Source organism: Vulpes vulpes, chromosome 13, assembly GCF_048418805.1.
Source record: "Vulpes vulpes isolate BD-2025 chromosome 13, VulVul3, whole genome shotgun sequence".
In the NCBI taxonomy this organism is placed as follows: domain Eukaryota; kingdom Metazoa; phylum Chordata; class Mammalia; order Carnivora; family Canidae; genus Vulpes; species Vulpes vulpes.
In genome coordinates, this window is record NC_132792.1 from 81,760,821 (window position 1) to 81,785,775 (window position 24,955).

At 48.8% G+C, this 24,955-nt stretch overlaps 1 protein-coding gene and 1 long non-coding RNA gene across 3 annotated transcripts; one reads left to right on the forward strand and one right to left on the reverse strand.

Annotated features, from left to right (window-relative positions):
• Window positions 1-854: 854 nt before the first annotated feature.
• CXXC1 (CXXC finger protein 1) lies at window positions 855-7,096 on the reverse strand. 2 transcript variants are annotated; one of them, XM_072734839.1, is made up of 15 exons: window positions 5,996-7,096; window positions 5,304-5,422; window positions 5,104-5,204; window positions 4,610-4,845; window positions 4,315-4,518; window positions 3,865-3,891; window positions 3,542-3,787; window positions 3,267-3,374; window positions 2,910-3,094; window positions 2,423-2,630; window positions 2,233-2,343; window positions 2,056-2,105; window positions 1,816-1,912; window positions 1,380-1,532; window positions 855-1,295 (listed from the first exon to the last, which is right to left on the reverse strand). In XM_072734839.1, exons 1-15 carry the CDS (start codon window positions 5,996-5,998, stop codon window positions 1,149-1,151), a joined length of 1,995 nt encoding a protein of 664 aa, XP_072590940.1. In that variant the 5' UTR covers window positions 5,999-7,096; the 3' UTR covers window positions 855-1,148. The 2 variants fall into 2 exon arrangements, with proteins under 2 accessions (XP_072590940.1, XP_072590941.1); XM_072734840.1 differs by lacking the exon at window positions 3,865-3,891 and having other exon boundaries at window positions 5,996-6,896.
• Window positions 6,854-8,669, forward strand: LOC140595210 (uncharacterized). The gene is made up of 2 exons (XR_011996698.1): window positions 6,854-6,990; window positions 8,474-8,669. It is a non-coding gene; the product is annotated as an uncharacterized lncRNA (long non-coding RNA).
• Window positions 8,670-24,955: the final 16,286 nt, after the last annotated feature.

Here is a 24,955-nt window from a genome sequence, read left to right on the forward strand (position 1 = left end):
CGCACCGCCCCCTCTTCTCCCCTCCGCCCCTCCGGAGTCGTTCAGCCCCGGGCGCCTCGCTTCGCCAACCGGCACTTTCTCCCCACTCCGCCCACTTGGCTTGCGCCTGCGCTCTCCCAACCGAAGGGGGCGTGGGGGGGGCGCTACGCTATTTGCCTGGCCGTCGTTGGAGGGAGGGGCGCCGGAGGTCTCCTCGCATCTCTCGCCCCCATCTCGCCTGTGCTGTGCAGGCACCTGAAACATCTCCCCCAGGACTCGTGTGTCCCGTCCTCTCCGCCCCGCGAGCAGTTGCAGGAGCGCGCGGGGCGGAGCGCACCGCAAGCCGACCCCAGCTCCCTCCGCGAGAACGGGCGAAGGGGGCGGTGACGCGCTGCAGGTAAACAGAAGGGCCGTGCCACCGAGAAGGGCGTGCGCGCCCTAGAGAGGCTGCGCTGTGGGCACCGCTGGGTCCCGCGACAGGGCGGAGGGGGCTCTCGGACTTCTGTTACACACGTGCCCGGAAAGGGGTTTGTGGAGCAACGAGAGACCTTGTGGCCGTCATCGGATACGTTTCTAATCTGGAGGATGTCGATGCTGACACGGGGGTGGGAAATCAGCCACATAATGAAATAGCGCCAACTGTATACCCGTTGTTTCAAGATGAGATGCTGAGGATGAACGTCATTGGGCTCTCCCTTAGTAAGTCATATTCCGCCGCCCAAGGGAGCTCCTGCAGAGCAGAGGGTGGTTGCCAACTGCATACTCGAAGCTTTATACTGCAACTCCTCCTGAATACAGGTGTGCCTCAGCCCTTTCACCCAGGGGGTTTGGGAGTGCAGATGCAGCTGGATAAAGTGGAAACCAGTAGTAATCTCTGTTGGTTCTTCAAAATTTTATTAACAAAACCAGGGAGAGGGGAGGCAACAGTGAGCAAACTCCACAGTCCCACCCAGGCACAGAGAATGGAGAGACAGAGGGACAGACAAGGACAGAAGAAAATCCTGAGACCCTCTGATAACGGCATCTGGGTAGTCAAATGGCGGATGGGCACAGGGAGAAACTCAGGGACCATTGAAGAAACAGATGAATGGCAGAACAGACAAACGGGGGATTCGGGGCAGCTCCCGGGCCTGGAATGCAGGGCGTGAGGACTTCTGGGCCAGTGAGGCTCAGCGGTCAGCACTGGAGCGCAGGTCGGTAGTGAGCGGGTCATGCTGGATCGTTTGGTGCAGCATTAGGGCCAGTAATCCTGCCCGGTTAGTCATGGCTGTGCGAACGTTGCGTTCCTGCTCAAACAGCTCATCCAGCTTGTACCACTGAGAGGAGAGTAGAAAAGAGCCATGAGAAGGAGCTCCAGAAGCTCCACCTGAACTCCAGCCTCATTCAGCATGGACACCTACCACGCGCACACGCTCCAGGTCCACTTCAGCACGCCGCAACTTCTCCCAGCAGTAATGGCGGTTACACTGGCGTTTGGGCAGGCGGCAGAAGTCACCCGTGAGCTCAAAGACATCACGTACAAGAGGGCACCCACATACCTCATCAGCTGGCACCTGCAAGGAAATCGGGGGTCAGGGATGAATGGGGGGGGGGGGACAGGAAAGTAGGAAGGAACGAATAGAGTTCAGGGAGTACAGAGGAATGGAAAAGGAGAAACAAGATGATGAGAGGAAAAAGGATAGGAACGTGGAGTGATAAGGCAAGCAAAGTGAGAGTCACGGAAGGGGTCAAGTAGGGAAAAGGAAAGAAGGAGGAGAGGGGAGGACACAAGGGATAAAGGTGAGGCAGGAAGGAGGAAGAAAGGACAGAATGGGAGGAACTGAGAGCAAACCTTACTTTGGGGTCCCGGGAGTGCTCGGGGCACAGCACCTGGAGCCGTTTACAGTATGTCTTGCTCTGAGGGTTGTAGACATCACAGAAGAGTCGTGTAGCTCTGGAGGTTTAGAAGATAGAAGGTAGTGGGGAGAAAGGCGGGGGACCCATCTGTTCTTGCCCAGGCCCATTCTGCCCCAACATGCCACTTCTGACCCCAGCCTTAACCTCCCTGCTCTAACTCCACGTAGCGCCCACACTCACCCCTCAATGCGTGTGGGGTACATGGACCCAAAGGACGTCTGGCTCTCATACTAGAGGGATGAGCACAAATGGAGGGCACTGTGGATGTGTGCTGCATGCCCTCCCGAGATAACCCCCAGAGAACACATCTGTTCCCCCACGACCCAATGACAGTCCCCCTCAGGGTGACACCCTGACCTTGGCATAGCAGCGCTCCATGTGGCGCAAGGCAACACGTGGGTTGATAGGGTGCCCGCAGGAGACGCAGAAGATCTGCAGGTCCGTGTCATCACTGTCACCCTCATTGCTCTGTGTGGAGTGGAAGGAACAATGAAGCCAGGCAGGACCGGGTAATAGGTCCAGGGCCGCTGGGCCTGTGCTCACTCACCTCCTCATCCTCACGGACAGCCTGCTGCTTGGCACGAAGAATGATGGCCTCAAGTTCATGGAATCGGCGCTCCATCTCCTGAAGGCGGGTACGGGCACTCTGCTGCTCACGGCGAATACGTTCAAGCAGCTTCTTCCCGTGCTCCTCAGCAATGCAGGGACTCTGCTGCCACTGCTGGATGCGCTGGGGGAGGATCTCGTAGATGCGGCTGCAGGGAGGCAGGGGGTTAGGTGCAGGCAGGGAAAGTGGCAAGGAACAAGACAAGTGGGGTGATCCAAGAACGGCAGAAGAGATGGGTGACCAAACGGCCAAAGAATAAGTAAGTGACTGGATGCTAGACAAGCAGATGAGGGACAGATAGACGGGTGCACCACAGACTGAGCAGCAGGCAGGTAGCTGATGAGAAGACACACACAAGGCTCTAGCCCTCTAGCCATGCCCTGCCCTGTACTCCCTGACTCCCTTGCGCTCTCCAGGAATGACTCACTTGGCTGCCAGCTTCATGCCACAGTCATCTGAGCAATACTTGGAGCCGGGCTGGGCAGGGCGCACACAGCCAGGTCCCAGGCACTGCGGTAGTGATGCAGGATCCTTAGCGTCGGCGCGCTCTGGGTGTTTCCATTTGTCCTTGTGCTTCTGTTTCTGCCGATGCCGCTTATATCTCTCTTCCTTCTAAGGGATGAAGCGGTCAGGTTAGGGTGGAGTTAAAGTCAGCCCCAGTTCCCTGTGTCCCGCTGCCCCCCCCCGCCACTTCTGGCTCTTGCCCCATCCAGCTCCTGATCTTTGCCTCTCCCTACCTTCCCTGCCCTCTGCCTTCTCACACCCATTTCACCCTCTCCATCACCTTCTTCTCGGATTTCTTCTCCCGACGCTTTACATGCTTCACTTTCACTGCTCTCTTCCGTAGGGCAGGATCCAGGAATGGAGACTCCTCTGTGTCGCTCATCCAGGGCTGCAAGTGAGGCACAGGCTGACCCACCTGCCCGCCCATGACCACCCCACCCACTCAGTTCCCAGATCAGCCTTCCATACTCCGCCTTATCGTCCAGCTCTCCTCACCACGGAAACTCCGCTTCTGTGACCTCCACCCTTCCACCATGGAACGCTCTGGCTGCTCACCAGGCCATGGTCATCAAAGGCCCCTGCACAGAAGTCCTGGTACAGGTCAGGATCCAGTGGTAGGTCCTCATCTGAGAGTGGCTCAGGTGTAGCTGTAGCCTCAGGTGGCTCCTTGACTGCTGATGATGCCACTGCCCCCTCGTCCTCACGGATGCGCCCCAGCTTCTGTGATGGCTGTGGCTGCTGCTGGGTGGGCAGTGGCCTGCGAGGCCGTGGCAGGGACTCTGAGGGCGTCACTGGCGAGAGCTGCAGGGCAGAATCTCAGGACTGGCCCTGACCGCCCTGCCCGCATGCCCCGCCCCGCCCTGGGGGGCTGGACTCACCGAGGAAGGGAAGTACTTGTACGATTCCTGTGCCGGCAGGAGGAAGGCCCAGGTCAGCCCCAGGTGGATGGAGGGTGGCCCTGCCCTAGCCCCACCCGCAAGAGCCTAGCCCACCAACTGCCCTGTGTTGCCTCCCAGACACACCTAGTACCCCTGCTTCACATCACCAGGACATGCTCAACCCTGCTCCACCTGCCCTGACGTGCCTGACCGCTGAAAATGGGGGGGGGGGGGGGGGGGTCTGCCCTGCCCACCTGGGGTCGGGGATGCCCCTGCTAGCCCCACACACCTGGTCACGCCCTGTTCACCTACACAGGCCAGGCTCCTTCCCACCTGTCTGTGTGTAGCAAAGCCCCAGCTCACCCGCCCAGCCCGCCCCCTCCTGGCCTCCATGAGCCTTTCCTGGACACACTGACACCCCCAGCCCTGCCCAGCTCTACCCATGCTCACCCGGGCCCGCAGCTGGCACTGACGCAGCCGGCACTTCTGCCGGATCTTGTTGGGGCCCCCAAACTTCTTCATGTCCCGACAAAAGTCACAGTGGCCACAGTCTTCGGTGCGCCGGCAGGCCTCACACTCGCCACACATGCGGGCTGACCGTTTGATCTGCTGCTGCTGCTGCTGCTGCTGCTGCTGCTGCTGCTGGTGGTGATGCTGAGGGGAGAGGCCCAGGACAAAAATCAGGAACGTGTATGGGGCCTGAGGCAGGCTCAGCTTACCTATCCCAGCCCCAGCAGCCACTCACCTGGCTGGGTGTGGCCACCAAGGGCTGTGGAGAGGATTTGTGGGGCGAAGCAGAGCCCCGAGCAAGCATCGCCCCAACCCCTGTCCCTGACCCCGCCCGACGCTGCAGGTCTGGATCCGGGGCAGGCCTCTTGCGCCCTCCACCCTCATCCCGAGGCTCACTGCCGTCTCGCTCATTGCTGTCCCGCTCCCGTGACTTCTTGTGCCGATAACGGATTTCCAGCTTGGGGTCTTTCTCTGTGGGGCAGACAGTGGGGCCAGGGTGGGTGGACCCTGAGGGATTCGGAGGGTTCCTCTTCATCTTCGTCCCCCCCACCTTCTCCCTGTCACTACTCCGGGGCAGGGCTACCCCGCTGGGGGACGCTCTAGTCAAGCGCCCGGTGGAGTCTCCGTTGCAGCTCACCACAAACAGTCCCTCGGCCCGGGACCCACCCTCCTTGAAGGCTTCTCCCTGGAGGCAGGTGGGTGTGCCCCCCGTCCAGGCCGCCCCCTCACCTCGGCACTCCCGACAGTACCACTCCCGGATGGCCTTGGCCATCTTCTCAGTGATCCGGATGCAGTCCCCATGGAACCACTCATTGCAGTTGTCACACCCGCTGCAGAGGATGGGGTGAGTGGTGCAGATGTGAGGGGCCGCACCCATCAGCCTCACCCAACCTCGCCGGCGTCAGCCCGCCCGCCTCTCCCCGGCTCACATCATGAAGCAGTTGATGTCTGGTTTGCGGCAGATGCAGTAGATGGGCGCGTTCTCCCCGTTCTCCGACTTGCTGTCCTCCCCAGCGTCTGGAGGCTCTGGGTCGGAGCCGTCACCCTCCTGCGGGACGGTTCCTTAGAGCAGCCCCACCACGGCTCTCCACAGACCGCCACGGTCAGCCCACGCTTCCCACCGCAGCTCCTCGTGACCATCCCGCTCCGGGGCCCACGCCGGCACCCCGACGACCTCCCGCCCCCGCCCCCTAAGCCTCCGCCCCCCGTCACTAGCGCCCGGGCACCCCGCCCCCTCCCCTTCCCCGCCGGCCCGACACGGACTGCCCCGCTCACTACCGGCCGCCGGGCAGGCTCAGCTCAGACGCCTTGTCACGCCGCCCCACAGTCCCCCGAGCGGGCCCCCGACGAGCTACCGAAAGGCGTCCCCACTAACTTCCATACGGAGCCGCACAGTGGCCCGTCACAAAACTCCCAGGTGGCTCACACATCGGAAAAAATTCGGAACATCGGACCCCCAACATTCCACCCACAGCCCCCTCTGAGGCTCCGCACAGGCCCCCACCGGAGCGCCCACAGACGCCCCTGACGGTTCACCACAGACCCCCCGAGTCTGCCCACGGACCCACCGCCACCGACCCGGCGACCCCTACCGCCGACCCCTCCCCGGCCCCGTACTTACCATCTCTCCGCTCTCGGCGCACCCCTCTGCGACCCCCGCCAGCGACCCGCGAACCCGCACAGACCTCTCGGCGGCGTCCGCGGCCGTTGTAAAGGCGCCCACAACTACTTCCGCTTTGGTCGCGCCTCCCGGGCACCGTACTCTTATTGCGCAGGACTAATGCGTCGGCTCCGTACCAAACAAGTCGCTCCGCCGCCTAGAGCCGCCACGGTTTCTCAGGCGCCACCATCTTGACGACCAAGACCGTACGGCAGTCAAGGCCGTAAACTAGTAGGAAACATGGCCGCACCTATGTGGCCGCTTTCGCAAGGGCACCGCCACCTTGTCGGCCGACTCCGTACGGTGACCGCTCGTACGGACTCAACGTTACAGGAAACATGGCGGCGCCTGTGCGCGGCTTCCACGCAGATGCCGTCATCTTGGAAACTGATTCCGTAAGATGGCCGAGTCCGTACGTTCACGGGCAATGCATGGCAGCGTCCTACCCGCGGTTTCCAGGAGGGCGCCGCCATTTTGGCATCGACTCCGTATGGCGGCTTGCCCCGCAGAGAAGTTCAAAGGAAAACTGGCTGCTCCCGAAACACCACGTGCATCGAGTTTACACTCCGTCTTCCATTCACTCACGTTTCCCTCCCACGTGTGTTAATGGGGCGCCAGCGGACTGTGCCCATGTTCCCCCGTTCTGTGTCTGACGTCATCCTCACCACCCTTTCGCGCCCCGGGTCCTCGTCGAAGGTCCTCAGCCCAGCCCGGCGCCCTGCAGTCTCGGCCCTTGCGGGAGCGCAGTCACCCTCCGAACGGAAGGATGCAGGTGAAGGGACCGACCCGACCCTGGTGACAAGGGGCCGAGCCAGAGCAGATCTTGAAACCCGAGACAACCGGCTACACCGCGTCTTCCCCTGACCCCGCCACCGCCGGGATGTGGATTCGCCGGGTTCCCCGTGACGTCCACTCTGGCTCTCTTCTATCAGACATACTCCATTCTCTCCTATAAAGTTAGTTTTTACAATTTTTTTTTAATTAGACTACGTACATTAAAAAAAAAAAAAAAATTGGACAGGTCGGAGCTCTGGACACGTCTTTAAGGCAATGCTGTAACTCAGGCAACCAGAGCGGTCGGATGGGTTTTAACAGGTCAGTGCCCCCGCCGCCCCCAAATCCCACCAGATGCGCGAGCCCTGGTCACAGGGAATGTCCACATTCAGGGTCACGACTCTATTCAGGTTGAGGAGGGGGGGCCTGGGGAAAATGAAACTTGTCACCAGGTGCTGACAGTTGTTCTGGATTTCTTGGCTCTGGACATCATAGTAACGTACTTGCTCCTGATGATTCTCCTGAGGGCGGTGTCAGGTCTGATTTTTGTTTTTGTTTTTGTTTTCGCCTTTCCTAAACATTTTTGCTCGTGGCCCCTCCACACCATCACAGACAACCGAAGTCACAGGAGCTGCATCATGGACTGTGTGACCCTCTCTCCTTAAAACGCGTCTTCTTCTTCTTCTTCTTCTTTTTTAAGAATTATTTATTTATTTATGATAGACAGAGTGAGAGAGACAGAGAGGCAGAGTGTGTCACAGGCAGAGGGAGAAGCAGGCTCCACACCGGGAGCCCGACGTGGGACTCGATCCCGGGACTCCAGGATCGCGCCCTGGGCCGAAGGCAAGTGCTAAACCGCTGAGCCACCCAGGGATCCCCTAAAACCCGTCTTTAATCCACAAAGTGGACCTTCACATCCAGACTTGCCTCCTTTTTCTAATTAATACTGAATTAATCTTAATTTGATTGTAACTTATTTTAATTAACATAATTCTTCGAATTTAGTTCATTTAATGTATTAAATTAACTTTAGTTAGTATAAATGAATATGCATGTGTTGGTAAGATACTCAGATAAATTTATTTTAATATCAATAAATTTCATATAATTTAGTTTTAATTTAATTACAATTTGATGTATGAAAGCAAATTTAAGAGAATATAGTTCAAGTTTAACTTAAATTTAATTACTCATTTAATTTAACATCACTGACTTGATTTACTAAATATAATTTGTCTTTTTTTTTTTCTAAATTTAATTTGATTTAAAATATTAATTCAGGGGGATCCCTGGGTGGCTCAGTGGTTTAACGCCTGCCTTTGGCCCAGGGCGCAATCCTGGAGTCCCGGGATCGAGTCCCACGTCGGGCTCCCGGTGTGGAGCCTGCTTCTCCCTCTTCCTGTGTCTCTGCCTCTCTCTCTCTCTCTATGTCAATCATAAATAAATAACTAAATAAATATTTTTTAAAAATAAAAATAAAAAATAAAAAAAAATATTAATTCAATTCATTCAATTCAATTTATTCAGTTCAGTATTGTGTATCATTTAATTTCAATTTAATATTGTTTACTTTGTTATACTTTAATATGATTTTATTAATTCCATTTGAATTAACATATTTAAATATTAATTTAAATTCACCTAATTCATTACTTTTTTTTTAAGATTTATTTATTTAGGGCAGCCCGGATGGCCCAGCAGTTTGGCACTGCCTTCAGCCTGGGGTATGATCCTGGAGACCAAGGATCGAGTCCCATGTCAGGCTCCCTGCATGGAGCCTGCTTCTCCCTCTGCCTGTGTCTCTGCCTCTCTCTCTCTCTCTCTCTGTCTGTCTTGAATAAATAAAAAAATCTTTAAAAAATAAGATGTATTTATGTATTTATTCATGAGAGACAGAGAGAGGAAGAGATATAGGCAGAGGGAGAAGAAGGCTCCTCACAGGGAGCCGAATGTGGGACTCAATCCTGGAACTCCAGGATAATGCCCTGAGCAGAAGGCAGGACACTCAACCACTGAGGCACCCAGACACCTCAATTCATTACTTTCTAATGTTATGTAACTAAATTGAATTAAGTATATATTCAATTACTGTAATTTTAAAATATGATTTATTAAATATTGTTTATTCAATTAAGAAAAAACAGTAAGAAGACACAAATTACCTCATGAATGCAAATGCAAAAAGAGCCATCAGTATGGATCTTATAGATACTAAAAATGGATTATTCACACATTTATGCCAACCTAATGCAATATATTTTTTAAAGATTTTATTTATTTATTCATAGACACAGAGAGAGAGGCAGAGACACAGGCAGAGGGAGAAGCAGGCTCCATGCAGGGAGCCCAATGTGGGACTCGATCCCGGGTCTCCAGGATCACACCCCAGGCTGCAGGTGGCGCCAAATTGCTGCGCCACCGGGGCTGCCCAATATATTTGACTACTTAGATAAAATGGACGAATTCGTTGAAAAAGACAACTTACCGAAAAGTAACACATGAAGAAATAGAGATTTTGAGTAGCCAAGCAGTGATAAAATTACTTGAATTTCTAATTAAAAGCTTTCCCACAAAGAAGACTCCAAGCCCAAATAACTTCACTGGTAAATTCAAATATTAAGGAAGAAAAAGATGAGTCTTGTACAAAGTGTTTGAAGTAATATAGATGAGGAAGAAATACTTTCCAGTTCATTTTCATAATCATTTACCTGATACTAAACTAGACAAAGATATTACAAGAAAAGAAAATGACAGGCCAACATATCCCATGAGCACAAATGCTACAAATTATGAGGAATGGTCCCAAAAGACTGCTTTTCTTATTTATTTATTTATTTATTTATTTATTTATTTATTTATTTATTTATTTATAAGTAACCTCTACTCCCAACATGGGCCTTAAACTCATCACCTTGAGACCAAGAGTCACCTGCTCTACCAAGTGAGCCAGCCAGGTGCCCCCTGCTTTTCCCTTTGGTATCACTGTAGAATTTAAGGTTCCTCAAGACCATGCTTACTTCTGACACTAATTGCAGGTTTGGGGGTCCCCAACTAATTGGCTAGAAGAACTCACAGAACTCCCTGAAAGTTGTACTCACAGTTATCACAGGGGAGAATTAAAATCTGTTATAGGACAGAGTCTGGAAAGGTTCCAAATACAGAGCTGCTAGTTATCCTGTCCCTCAGGAATCATAGAGCTAGTTGCTTTTAGGGACAATATGTGACAACAGGCATGGAGAATTGTCAACGAGGGAAGCTCACTTGAGACTTGGTGTCCAGAGTCTTTACTGGAGTTCCATTACCTCAGTACTGTTGACTGCCCATATGTCTGATCAAGAGGTAGCGCTGATAGAATATGACTCTAAGTCATCACCTCAAGTCACATTGTTGGACTATCCAGTGACTAAAGACCCCCAGGCAAAGACAATTCTGTCAGGAATGACATTAAAGGGCTTAGAGATTACCTCTTAGAAGTCAAGGCGAGCAAGAGCCAGACCTCTCTGGGCAACATTAAATTGTTTACTACACAGATGCAAAGTCAGTAACAAAATATAAGCAAATTGCATCTAGCAATTTGTAAAAATGATAACACCATGAAGAAGTCTATTTATGCCAGGAATGATCCTCAAACTACAAGATTGGTTTGGTGTTTGAAATATTGCAGGGATTAGTTACACGTTGGCACTCGGTTTACCTCATACATCTCCATACAGGCCAAGTAGGCAAAACTTAATGCAGTCTGAGTCTTGGTAAAATGCCCTGGATTTCCACCTTTCCAAATCAAGGAAGAGAAGCAGCCTTATGAGCAATAGCCAAAAGGCTATGTCTCGTCCATCTCCCTAGCTGTGGTTGAGCCTGAGACTTACCACCCTACACCTCCTTTGGAAGTGGCCACTGGTAATAGAAGCCCTTGACTGAAGTTTAGAGCTGATTATTTTATTTTATTTTATTTTTTTTATTTATGATAGTCACAGAGAGAGAGAGAGGCAGAGACACAGGCGGAAGGAGAAGCAGGCTCCATGCATCGGGAGCCTGATGTGGGATTCGATCCCGGGTCTCCAGGATCGTGCCCTGGGCCAAAGGCAGGCGCCAAACCGCTGCGCCACCCAGGGATCCCTAGAGCTGATTATTCAGCAGAAAAGTGATCACCCCAGATGGCTTCTCTAATTTAGTGTTATTTTTATGGAACTAGGAATGCAGGAAACTAATACCATGATGATCTTGCTAAACCTAACAAACTGGCTGTATTTGAGCTTGTTGTCCCCTAACCAGCGGAGTCTGTGGAAGCATGGCAAGCCGTGCTGAACAGCTGTAGCGGTGACACATATCATCTGTTAGCTACCACATTACCGCTTAGGGACTGCTTGCCCATATGACAGTTTGAGGCAGGAAACATTAAAACTCCCTGGGATCCAGTAGCAAGTGCTCTTGCCTAAGTGGCAGGTGATGGGGGAGTGAGGGTCCCACATTGTCCGACCTTTTAGTGAATGATAAGTCCAAGCCTCGGTGTCCATGACCTAAAGCATTATCACACTCTGCCCACAGGACTGACTGATAAGCCACTTCCCGAGTTTAGGGACCTATTTGCTAGGTTTTGGGGGTTTATGTGCTCATGCTGCAGAATCACTCTGGCAGTCAAGAAAAAGGTGTCCTTTCTTTCCCAGACAGAATGTGCCATGCTGGGCAGGTCTTGCTGGGGGCAGTTGACCTGGCCCTGGGGCCGTCCTGTTGTGCACGAAAGGTAGAAGTTCCTCTAGTACCTCCCGTGAAACCTCACTGTCAGCTACAGATCAAAAGCATGTGTGATCGCTGTGCTGTGTGGGAAGAAGCCGTTTCATAGCCCCATCCAATACCCCCCTGCATGGACCTGTTTTTTGTTCGTTTGTATTTACTGATTCTTGCACTGCTTGGTCTACCACTTTCAGAGTATAACAGAGTTCTGAGACCAAAAGGTTAAAGACTCCAATCTTAAATATACTAACTACAGTTGACCTTTGAACAACGTGGGGGTTAGGGGCACCAAGCCCTGTCCAGTTGCAAATTGATGTAACTCTTGACTGTTCCAAAACCTAACTACTGATAACCTACTGTTGACTAGAAGCCTTGCCAACAACACAGCCTATTAACACATGTTGTATATGTATCATACATTGTATTCCTACAAAGCTGGAGAAGAGAAAATGTTATTAAGGAAATCCTAAGGAGATAAAAATGTTTTCAGTACTGTACTATATTTATCAAAAAAAATTGCATATAAGTTTAAAAATGTGTTGTTCAAGTGTCAGCTGTAAAGTTTAGAGAAATTACCTAGATTTGTGCTAAAGTGTCTCCAGTTTTACCAACTATTGCTTTTACCCCATTGGTGCAACTATTAATGCAGTGAGGAAGGAGGGGAAAAGCCTTAATATTGTGAAAAGATTTGATCTTGCACCACCTGAAATCACCTCATGAATCCCCAGAGGTCCATAGACAACACTTTGAGAACCAATTTTCTATACCATAAAGATTAGTATTAATCAAATACTATTGAGTGTTGTTGATTGACTGACATGGATTACTCTCATTGCACTAACTAAACTGGAACCTCTTTGAAGTCAGAGACACAGGCTTTTTACTTTTTTAGTAGGCTGTGCACTATCAACCTGGTGCCTCATAGTTAAATATCAGTTAGTTGATACATAATCATGCTTATTAAGATCTTAAAAATAATCAGCAGTTACCTGTCTTTCTGTAAATGACTCAAGAAGAGAACATGGAAAGTTGCTAGATAACAAAAAAAGTTTTGAAGTGGAAGAGACATTGTTTGAAATACACCAGTTGGTGGGGTGGGAGATAAAAGAAATACACCAGTGAAATCCTGACCGAAGAAGCAGAGTAACTTTCCGAAGTCTTTCTTTTTTCTTTTTTTAGACTTTATTTATTTATTTAAGAAAGAGAGAAAGAGAGGGAGAGAAAGAGAGAGCAAGCACACGGAGGGAGAAGCAGACTCCCCACTAAGTTGGGAGCCCGATGTGGGACTCGATACCAGGACCCCGAGATCATGACCTGAGCTGAAGGCAGATGCTCAACAAACTGAGCCACCCAGGCCCCACTCCAACGTCTTTCTAATGTAGATATTTATTACAGCAAAACATTGTAATTTAGTAAAGTCCTAAAACTTGTAAGGAAAAGAAAGTATGACTTGTGGTATTTTTCCTTTACCTTCCTTCTAATACTAACACCCTGCAGAAAAACTAGAAAATCTAGAAATACGTGTAACAAAACCCACCAAGAATCCTACCATTGAAGAGAAGTGTCGTTAACTTGCTAACATAGTTACATATGTACACATAGGAATGTAAACATTAAAAAAACAGATTTGGGGTTATATGGGTATTTCTAAGCCAATGTTTTAATCTTTTGATATAACATTTTTTGAGGAATACTTTCCCATATGTGTAATTATTTTTTAAAATAATTCTTAATTTCAAAATGTTTTTTAAATCCCTGAAAGTTAGGATTGTTATCCCCACTTAACAGTGAAAGCAATTGAGACTTAGGGAGCACAAGTCTCTTGCCAAGCCACACAGCCAGTGATGACAAATCTGATATTATTAGTAACAATTTTCATGCTTTGAGTACTGCTCACTGGGCTGGAATCAGGGCATGGACTGAGGGAACCCAGGCATGGGAGCAGCTAAATGAAAAGGTGAGGGGGTAGCCACAGAATGAAGCAGGTTCTGAAAGCTGAGGATCACAGTGGACCTACATCAGGAAATGGATCAGTAGTCCAGGTAACCGGACTCCAGGGATCAGGAGCTTAGTCAGGAAACAAACAACATGGAACGAAGAGCAGCCGTCTCTGGATGTCAGCACGCTTCATGGTCTGTTGGTGTCAGGATCACCAAGAAAGACACGACTAACAGACGCACTGGTTAAAATTATGCTTTTCTCACATGGAGAAGGGACAGATGAGATCAGCTTCACTGGCAGGCACTGGTTTCCCACAACCAGTGGGGATTTTATCACATTGGGTGTGAATATCTTCATTTCCCATTCAGTGAGCCCTCCTTTGTTGTGCATCATACAGCACCTGGCTCACTCCACTACTATATCCCACCAGAAATAGGAGCTTTAACCTGCTGCGCAAGATGGGTGTTTGTACACCATCACCCTGCTAAGGATAAACATGCAGGTTTATTAAGTGTATACCTAGGAATAGGATCACTGGGTCATACAGTAATTCTACGCTTGACTATTTGAAGAAATTGCTGGACTGTTTTCCAAAGTAGCTTCGCCATTTTCTATTCCCACCAGCAGGTTCTAATTTCTCCAACTCCTCAGTAACATTTGTTATCTGTCTTTTCGATTATAGCCATGCTAGTAGGTGTGAAGTGGTGTCACATTGTGGATTTGATTTGCATTCCCTAATGGCTAATGATGTTGAGGATATTTTCATGTGCTTACTGGCCATTTATATATATATATATATATATATATATATATATATATTTTTTTTTTTTTTTTTTTTTTAATGATAGTCACAGAGAGAGAGAGAGAGAGGCAGAGACACAGGCGGAGGAAGAAGCAGGCTCCATGCACCGGGAGCCCGATGTGGGACTCGATCCCGGGTCTCCAGGATCGCGCCCTGGGCCAAAGGCAGGCGCCAAACCGCTGCGCCACCCAGGGATCCCCCATTTTTATATTTTCTTTGGAGAAATATCTAATCAGATCCTTTGCCTATTTTTCATTGTGTTGTTACCATATTTATGAATATTCTAGATATATTCCTTGTTAGATATGGGATTTGCAAACATTTTCTTCCATTCTGTCAATTGTCTCTCCACTTTCTTCATGGTGTTTTTTGAAGAACAGAAGTTTTTAATTTTCAACCAACAAAACTAAAGGACAACCTACTGAAAAGGAGAAGATATTTATAAATGGTATATTCTATAAAGGGTTCATATATTCTATAAAGGGTTCATATCCAAAATATATAAAGTTGTACAACTGAACACCAAAATAACAAATAATCCAATTTTTAAAAGGGCAGAAGGCATGAACAGACATTTCTCCAAATAAGACATACATGTGGCCAACAGACACATGAAAAGATGCTCAACATCACTCATCATCAGAAAAATACAATAAAAACCACAATAGGATGGATAGCACCTCACACCTGTCAGAATGGCTAAAATCTGGGATTCCTGGGTGACTCAGTGGTTGGTTGAGCATATGCCTTCGGCTCAGGGCATGAACCTGGAGTCCCGGAATCTAGTCCCACATCGGGCTCCCTGCATGGAGCCTGCTTCTCCCTCTGCCTGTGTCTCTGCCTCTCTCTCTCTGCGTCTCTCATGAATAAATAAATAAAATCTTTAAAAAAATAAAATAAAAAAGAGAGAAAACAAAGGAACAAAGGAAAAGAAAAAAGAGACAAACTATAAACCAAACTCTTAATTGTAGAGAACAGATGCTCACCAGAGGGAAAGTGGGTGGAGGGATGGGAAAGGAACAAATAGTCTTTAATATTGATGATGTCCAGTTTATATACTTTAATAGTCTTTAATATTGATGATGTCCAGTTTATATACTTTAATAGTCTTTAATAGTCTTTAATATTGATGATATCCAGTTTATATACTTTAATAGTCTTTAATATTGAAGATGTCCAGTTTATATACTTTAATAGTCTTTAATAGTCTTTAATATTGATGATGTCCAGTTTATATACTTTTCTTTTGTCACTTGTGTTTTTGGTATCATATCTAAGAAACTATTGCCTGATCCAAGGTTACAGAGATTCACACCTTATTGTCTTCAAAAAGTTTTATAGTTTAAGCTCTTACATTTAGGTTTTAGTGGTGAGTCCTGAGTTAAAAGATCTATTTTGAGTCTTCTATATGGTGTGAAGTAGGAGTCCAACTTCATTCTTATGCATGTGGGTATACAGTTGTCCCAGCACTATTTGTGGACTGTTCTTTCCTCAATGAATAGTTATGGCATCCTTGTCAAAAATCAATTGACAATAAATATGAGGAGTCATTTCTAGACTCTCAATTCTGTTATCCTATCTATCTATCTATCTATCTATCTATCTATCTATCTATATCTTATGCCAGAACCATGTATATCTATATGTCTTGATTACTGTGGCTCCATAGTAAGTTTTAAATTCAGGAAGTGTCTCTTAAAATATTGTTTTAGCTGTTCTGAGTTTCTTATATTTTCCTAAAATTTTATGATCGGCTTGTCTAATTTTTCAAAGAAGTTGGCTGGGATTTTGATCTGGGTTGTTTGAATCCATGGATCCTTTGGGGGTTATACTGCTGTGGGAGCAATATTAAGCCTTCCAGTGCACCAATGTGAGCTGCCACCTTCTCCTCTTAACACTAGCCCTGACTGCAGGTCCAGTTGGGCTAGGCCGGCCTGGGGACTGGGGGCACCTGGGGTCTTCTACAAGTCATTTACACCGTTTCTTCCCTTCTTTCTACCGTCTCCAGGTCCCCTCCGTTCCAACCCCTCAGTTGCCACCGTTACCACCACGATCAAGCAAGGGGTGTGAGGCTTTTCAACCTCATCCTGCCCTACAAAACCAGACAGTTGTCTTTAGGTTTTCAAAGCCTCTAAAACCGGCAGCTGCCTGGTGTAGGGAGGGTCCCACAAATCATGGTAACCAGTAAGATCTGCTTTAATGTGTGGCATTTGGGTTGCCCAGGGCAACCCACTCCCTAAGGAGGGTGGCTGGGGTGTGCTTGCTCCAGGCGGGCCTCACTGAGTGGTATATGCTTCTGCCTGGAAGGCAAACTAATCCTAGGACATCTTTCCTTTGGAGAGGCTGAAGGTCTAAATACAACTCCGATTTACACAGCGAACTGTATCTTAGAATAGGTATGAAGGTGTGGTTAGCTCCCATCTGGTTCCCACAATTCAGGCTTTTTTAGCAGCTTGGGAAGAGTTTTGTTATCTTGCTACTTACGATACTGGCTGAAAAGGGGGGTGAACCAGCAAGACTGCCCTATGGGGGCAGGCAGAGGGAGTGGAGGTGACAGTGGTGGCCTCCATGCATACACACTGCTCCCTCTACTACCCTGCCCTTGGCTGATTCCCTCTACCTCCAGCTTCCACATGGCATCATCAGGAGGGGGCCCAGCCTGAGTCCCTAGCTAGGCACTCCAAAAGCCGGGTATCCCACAAAGGAGCCCACCAGAAATTGAGTCCTGTGTGGGGTCTGTCCAACCTCTGAACTTGCTTCTGTGGGGTTTGGTTTCCACATTAAAAATCTCACATCTCCAGCCAGTCGGGTGCACCCAAGCAGGAGAGGCCTCAGTTCAGCAACAGGAAACCCAGGCTGCCCCCGAGGCTGGCACCGCCACAGGGAGACTCCTACAGGAAGTGCACACCTTCCCGGGCCCTGTCTGCAGCAGGCTACCTATGGGCTTTCACCCTCCCCGCGAAAATGATGTCAATATGTGGAGAGGTTTTTGTTTTTTTTTTTTTAAGATTTTATTTGTTAGAGAGAGAGAAAGCACAAGAAGCAGGGGGAGCTGCAGGCAGAGGGAGAGGACAAAGCAGGCTCCCCCTTGAGCAGGGAGCCCGACTCGGGCTTGATCCCAGGACCCTGGGATGACGACCTGAGTTGATGGCAGACGGTTCACCAACTGAGCCCCCCAGGTGACCCATGGAGGTTTAGCTAAGCTACTCCACGGTGTTGCCATCCCCACATCCATTCTTTGGCCAATGGCTTACGGGGGCCTCACATTGACACTAGCCCCTTTGTGTGCAAGTGCACACCCCACACAGTGGCCACAGAGTCACAGGCAAACGTAGCTTCCTGATACGACTTCCCCAACAGCCCTGTGAACAGCAATCTCCCCTGCTTCCCCAAGCCTAGACGCCTTACGTACTAAGCTAAGACCTTGTGGAACTTCCAAAATCCCACTCTTCGGTTTGAATTGCTCAATTCAGCCTGGGAACCCGAAAGCATTCCGCCCAGGGAGCCTCACTAAAGGCATGTGCCCCATGTCCTGACCCCCTAACTGTCCTCTGCCTCCATCTCCCCGCCCCTGGAGGAATGCGGGCTCCTCCCCTCAGGACCTGTGAGTAACAAAGTTCTCCACTTCAATTTCTCTTGAGGTCTGTTGTTGAAATGGGGTTGTAGCGGGAGCATAGGGCTCACCCCCAGTATCCTGTGTCCCGCTTATCAAGTGCTAAACGAGCAAAGTCACAGGATAGCCGCAGAGGATGGGAACCATGGCCAAGCCACTTTTCACCCCCTCAAGGACTCAGCCATCTGCCCCAGTGTGGTGTGAAGACCACAGAGACCCGGCCAGGCCAGCTCAGGTCGGGGACAGGAGGCACAAGGAGACCTCTGGCTGGGAACAGGGCTGACTCCTCGGAAACCAGGAGGCAGATTGCGGGCCTCAGGGGATCATGAGGTAGCGGGGAGCAAATGGCTGAAAATGCCTGTCCCATTGTAGGCTGGCTTCTGCAGCCCACCATGGATCAGTGTCACCTGGCCCTCTGGGGCAGGGAACTTGCCGCTGTTCCCTCTGGGGCCATCCCCCTACAGGAGGGAGGCGGCCAAGGCTGTGTGCACCTGCGTCTCCCGCCCACACCTCGCACCCCCCCCCCCCGGCTGCAATCATCACCCCTTGCCCACTTGTTTGTTTTCCCAGCACCCTGACATGACTCTGTCCCTCTGCCGCGTGTCCCCACTTACTCTCTTTCTTCCCTTGATGACTTAGGAACATAAATCCAGCGCCCACTTTGGCAGGACACATGCTAACAGAGGAACATAAAACAGATGTTCGCAGTTGTCCGAATGTTAATGGTGAGCTGCCGCGTTGTTCTCCCTTTGGTGCTGGTTTAAAAGTTGTAATTGTCCTGATATTCTTTTGATCTCAAGCACAGCAGGGGATTCTGTGAAAAGAAAAGAAAAACAGAAGAACAACAACAACAGAATTCCAGTCTTGTGTGATTTCTTTGAAATACTTTGGAATAGTTCTCAGTGCTTTATCCTAATACGGACCATGTTTTCGTCTGCATTTCAAAACACAAACATAGCTATAAAATGTGTTGTTTGTTCTTAAACCTACTGTTGGATGTGATCCTGTTTGAATTCACAATATATTTGCTTCTACTTGCTCATTATATAAAAGATGTTGGGAAATCTTTATAATACTACAGAGAAGCGTGGCGGGGGCACCGGGTGGCTCAGTCAGTGGAATGTCTGCCTTTGGCTCAGGTCATGATCCCAGGGTCCTGGGGCCCTGCTCCGTGGGAGCCTGCGTCTCCCCCTCCCTCTTCGGGTCGCTTCCCCTGCTTGTGCTCTCTCTCTCTCTGTCAAATAAATAAATGAATAAACAAATCTTTACAAAAACTACTACAGAGAACTGTGATAAATATGAAGCCTATTTTTTTGCATTTGAATATTTTTTTTCCTTTAAATAAAACTGGGAAAAGTAGGAAGTCACTGATTTTTTTTCCTACTGCTCTGGCATTTCTTATTCATATTTAAAGTTCGCTTTTACTAAACACAGAGTATATCACATTCACGCATTCCCTGTTTCTCGGCACCACTGTCCACAGAAGACAGCAGTATCTACAGCCGCTACCGAAGTCGGGAAGCAGAGAGGTTCAGACAGCTGTGGATGGAAATCCCTGAGCTCGAGGATCCTATTTCCTCTCCAGGGGGCTGTTACCATCCAGGCTGCGCTGCCCTCAGGGACCCGCCATAGCCCTTCTAGGTTGCCTCCGATAGAAGACATGGGTTCTTACTGGAGCAGGAGCCCCGAGGTCATGACCTGCCCCCAAGGCAGACACTTAACCAGCTGGACCACGCAGGCACCTCCAAGATGGGACATGTTAGTGCGCAGGAGCCTCTCCTCCACTTCCCAGCCTCAGCCCAGGGGGAGAATGGGAAGATGCCTGGGCCAATGGGCTTCATCTTCTTGGGTTTTTTTTTTTTCTCTTTAAATTATGAACTCTAGAATCACTTTTGATCAAGGCAGAGGAACCCCACTGGGCAAGGACATACTTCTTCAGAAGAGTTTTCACTCGGAGGATGGTGAGAGCGCACACGCATTTTCCTCCCATGTGTTCAGCGAGGGAGCCCAAGAACATGTTACCAGGGCAGCTGGCACTGCAGTCACAGCGCCCTCAAGGATTGTGACAAGACCTCGTGGAAGCAGAGGATCGCAGGGCAGAGGCCAGGCCAGGGGGGCTGTCACGGAGGGGATCTGCTCCACACCTCTACTCTGCCGCTGCCTCTGTCCTCATCAGAGCCTCTGGAATCCTCATTTTCGGTGCCGCTCACCTCCTCCGGGCACTCCTTGTGCCAGCCGTTCTCTCCGTTCTCATCATTTTCATCTTCACAAATGTCCTCTGGTTGCTAACCACCACTCGGCAGCTTCTGCTCCTGGCTGTAGGGCCGCTGTAGGCCCCTCGGGCCATCTGGGGGGCCATCACACACGTAGCCGTCCTTCTGTTCCTCCTGGGGGCCGGCTCTTGGTCCATCCTTGGGACAGTCAGCTGCTCATGGCTCAACTCTGAAGCTGCAGAGGACTCCGTCCGGGTCAGATGTGTTTCAGGAGCTGTGGAAGGTGGCCTCGTGGTCTCCCTGCTGGTGGACCGGGTCAACAGCTGGAAGGAAGCATCCTTAGCGGCTTCTGGGTTTCCCAAGCATCATCAGCCTCCAGGCCACTGGAGGGAATCCCCAGAATCAGTGGCTAGAGACCACCCCAAAGCGCCTTCCGGCCGATAACCTGAGCCATAGCCCACACGTTGTGCTGACATGCCGCTGGGTGCCTGGGATTGTGCAGGGTGGCTCACAGCAGTGGCTGCCCTGCTGGCTCCCTCCCAGGAGCGCACTAGGGCCATCACCTGGAAGACGTTATTCCCCGCTGCTCTCTCTGGGTCCCTGGGGGCGTCCTTGGGGCCATTACTGGACTGTGTGGCTCCAGGGCCTCTACAAGTGAAGAGGAGAACTTCGGCAGGCTCCCTGCTGCTGTACTTGGGCCCCATGCAGAGTACGCCCCTGTCCTGCCTGCCTCTAGGGCGCTGTCCCCAAGCCTCTTCTTGCTGTATTATAGTATTTTAAGCTTACAAGTTGATCCTCGAGCAACAGGGATTTGAACTGCACAGTCCACTCAAACAGTATTTTTAACAATAAATACAGTCTAGACCTATAAATGTATAAATGTATTTGCTCTTCCTTATGATTTTCTTAAGAACATTTTCCTTTCTCTAGCTTACTTTGTTGTAAGAATACAACATGTAGTACATATAACATGCAAAATATATGCTGACCAACTGTTTAGGCGATCTCTAAGGATCCTGGCCAATAGCAGGCTATTAGGAGTTTAAGTTTTGGGGGAAGCAAAAATTATATGTGGATTTTCCACTTCACATAGGATCAGTGCTGCTATGTTGCTAAAGGGTCGACTGCACTTAAAACTCTTTCTTGTCAAGATGACTGGTCTTAATCTCAGCTCCATACAAGCAGCTGCCTCAATTCACCAGAAAGAATCTTTGGGCCAAACCCATCCTTTTACGGTATTTGGAACATGTTAGCAATTGTACAATTTGTCAGAATGAGCAACACAAGAAGAGCCAGCTAAAAGTTGTACAGAGTGTGTAAAACAACAAAGAGAAGATTACAGACATGAAAAGCTTTACCCGGTTGCTGAGCTAAACAGCCACCAGCATGCGTCTTACCAAAACCTAGATCTAATCACTGATGTATTCTGAGATCCTGCAAACTCCTTGCCACCTGGCTTTGGATGGCCCTCTTTCTGGCAGTGGGAACCATGTAGATGGTTCTTTCTAGGAAGACAGTTGGAACTTGTTGTTTTTTTAAATTAAACATTTTATTTATTTAAATACACACACAGAAAGAGAGAGAGAGAGAGAGAGAGAGGCAGAGACACAGGCAGAGGGAGAAGCAGGCTCCCCACAGGGAGCCCGACATGGGACTCCATCCCAGGACCCTCAGATCACGACCTGAGCCGCAGGGAGATGCTCAACTACTGAGCTACCCAGGCATCTTACTGACCACCCTCTGAGGCAGTAGACAAACCCTTCTCAACTTGACCCCAACTCACATTTCATTTTCCTTGCTCTTTACCAGCCCTCCCTAACCAGTGTATGAGCTGTACTCACATTGAAAGTTAACACTGAAAATCCTTGCTGTGTCTCTAAAACTGCTGCCTTTAGTTTACAAAGATAGGAGCACTATCCCAATGTCAAAACTAAATATACTTTTTAGCTCATTTATTTTAGTTTACATACAATAATATTCATTCCTTTTTCTGGACCGTTCCATGAATTTTAACACATGCATAGTTGTAGGTACAAACACCACAATCAAGATACAGAGCACTCTCATCACCTCTGAAAAGTTCCCTTATGCCACCCCATTGTAGTCAACCTCTTCCCTCATCCTTACTACCTAAGAACTACGGATTGGTTTTCTGCTCCTATGGTTTTTCCTTTCCTGAAATGTCATATAAAAGAAAACTTTGAGGTGCCTGGGTGGTTCAGTTGGTTGAGTATCTGCCTTCAGTGCGGGTCATGACCTCAGGGCCTTGAGGTGGAGCCCCACATTGGGCTCCCAGCTCAGCGGGTTTCTGCTTCTTCCTCTGCCCCTGCCTCTCCTCCCACTCCTGCTCATGCTTTCAAATAAATAAATAAAATTAAAAAAAAATTAAAGAAAAGGAGCACTTTTACATAGGCCTCTTTAACTTGGATGAATGCTTTTGAAATTCCAAGTTATTGCATGTAACCACTTGTTTCTTCCTTTGAATTGTGGGAGATTTGTATAGATGCATCATAATTCATCTATTTATTGAAAGGAATTTAGGTTTTGGTAGTTATGAATAAAGCTGCTACAAATATTTGCTTACATTTTTTTTTTAAGATTTTATTTATTTATTCATGAGAGACACACACAGAGAGAGGCAGAGACACAGGCAGAAAAAAAAAAAAAAAAAAAAAAGAGACACAGGCAGAGGGAGAAGCAGGCTCCATGCAGGGAACCCGATATGGGACTCAATCCGGGGTCTCCAGGATCAGGCCCTGGGCTGAAGGCAGCGCTAAACTGAGCCACCCGGACTGCCCCTGCTTACAATTTCTTTGTGCAAACATGAATTTTCCTTTTTCTTGATTAAATACCTATGTGGGATTGAAGGGTATGTGATAAGTGTATGTTTACCTTTTTTAAGCTGTCAAGCTTTTCCAAGGTGGCTGTACTGGTTTTGCCAGCAACTTTTTTTTAAATCTCACTTAAAAAAATGATTTTATTGATATATAATTCACAAGTCATAGAATTCACCCATTTAAAAAGTACAATTCGGGGATCCCTGGATGGCTCAGGGGTTTAGCGCCTGCCTTCCGCCCAGGGCGTGGTCCTGGGGTCACGAACCAAGTCCTGCATTGGGCTCCCTGTGTGGAGCCTGCTTCTCCTCTTCTCCTTCTGCCTGTGTCTCTGCCTCTCTCTCTCTCTCTCTCTGTCTCTCATGAATAAATAAATAATTTTTTTAAAAAAGTACAATTCAATGTTTTTTAGTATATTCACAGAATTATGCAAAGACTACCACAATCAGGATACCTGGGTGGCTCAGCGGTTGAGCATCTGCCTTAGGCTCAGGGCGTGATCCTGGGATCCTTGGAGTGAGTCCACACTGGGCTCCCCACAGGGAGCCTGCTTCTCCCTCTGCCTGGGTCTCTCATGAATAAATAAATAAAATCTTTTAAAAAATTACTACAATCAATTTAGGACATTTTCATCAGCTCTAAAAAGAAATGCTGCACCCATTAGGAGATACTCCTTACTGACCTCCAACCTCTCCAGCCATAGGCAGTCAAAATCTACTTCTTTTTATAGATTTGCTTAGATTGGACATGTCATATTGATGGAATCATACAATAATGTAGTATTGTGTGACTGGTTTCTTTCTTTCTTTTTTTTTAAAGATTTATTTTTTTTTTAATTTTAAAAATTTTCTTGTTTATTTATTTATGATAGTCACACACAGAGAGAGAGAGAGAGAGAAAGGCAGAGACACAGGCAGAGGGAGAAGCAGGCTCCATGCACCGGGAGCCCGACGTGGGACTCGATCCCAGGTCTCCAGGATCGCGCCCTGGGCCAAAGGCAGGTGCCAAACCGTTGCACCACCCAGGGATCCCTATTTATTTATTTATTTATTCATTCATGATAGAGAGAGGCAGAGACACAAGAGGAGGGAGAAGCAGGCTCCATTCCAGGAGCCCGACATGGAACTCGATCCTGGGACTCCAGGATTGCACCCCGGGCCAAAGGCAGGCACCAAACCACTAAGCCACACAGGGATCCCAGTGTGACTGGTTTCTTAGCATAATTTTGAGATTCATTCATATGGTAGCATATATTAGTATTTTATTCCTTTTTATGGGCAAATAATATTCCAGTATTTGGGTATAACATATTTCATCCATCCATCTGTTGATTGACATTTGGGATGTTTCCACTTTTTTGGCAACTATGAATAATGTTGCTATGAGCATCTGTGGACAAGTTTTTGCATGGACACGTGTTTTCCTTATTGTTGGGAATTACTTACTCCATGAGACTGGAATTGCTGGATCATATGGCATCTCTATATTTCAACACTCAATGAAGGACAAGGCTGTTTTTCAAGGTGGCTGCATCATTTTGTATTCCCACCAGTCATGCATGGGATAATTGTGACGTTGGGGTCTTCCAACAAGCTGTACACAGCAGGAGGGCTAAACCAGTACCTGTGTAGTTGCAGAAGTGGGAGTGGAGTAGTACCTGGAGTTTTGTACTGAGTAGGCAGAAACAAAGGAAGTAGGGTACTTATAGCAGCAGTCTAGGGTGGAATGCAGAACCCCACAATATTCTAGGGTGAACAGTGTTGCCTTTATCTCCTATACCACCACAGTCCCAGGCCTCCATCTTTTTTCCAATTTCCAGGTGTGGGACCCAGGAAATTTGACAAAAATCCCCTACCCCTGGACAAGCAGAGCAGGACTAACTCCATTTTGTGCTGCACCTGCCACCTCCTGTATGACCCCCACAGGACCTGCTTATTGCTTAGGGTGCTGCTCCACCCTAGTCAAGCCGCTGGGCACACCCTAATCGGAAACCGGCTCAGTGATAGGTCAGTT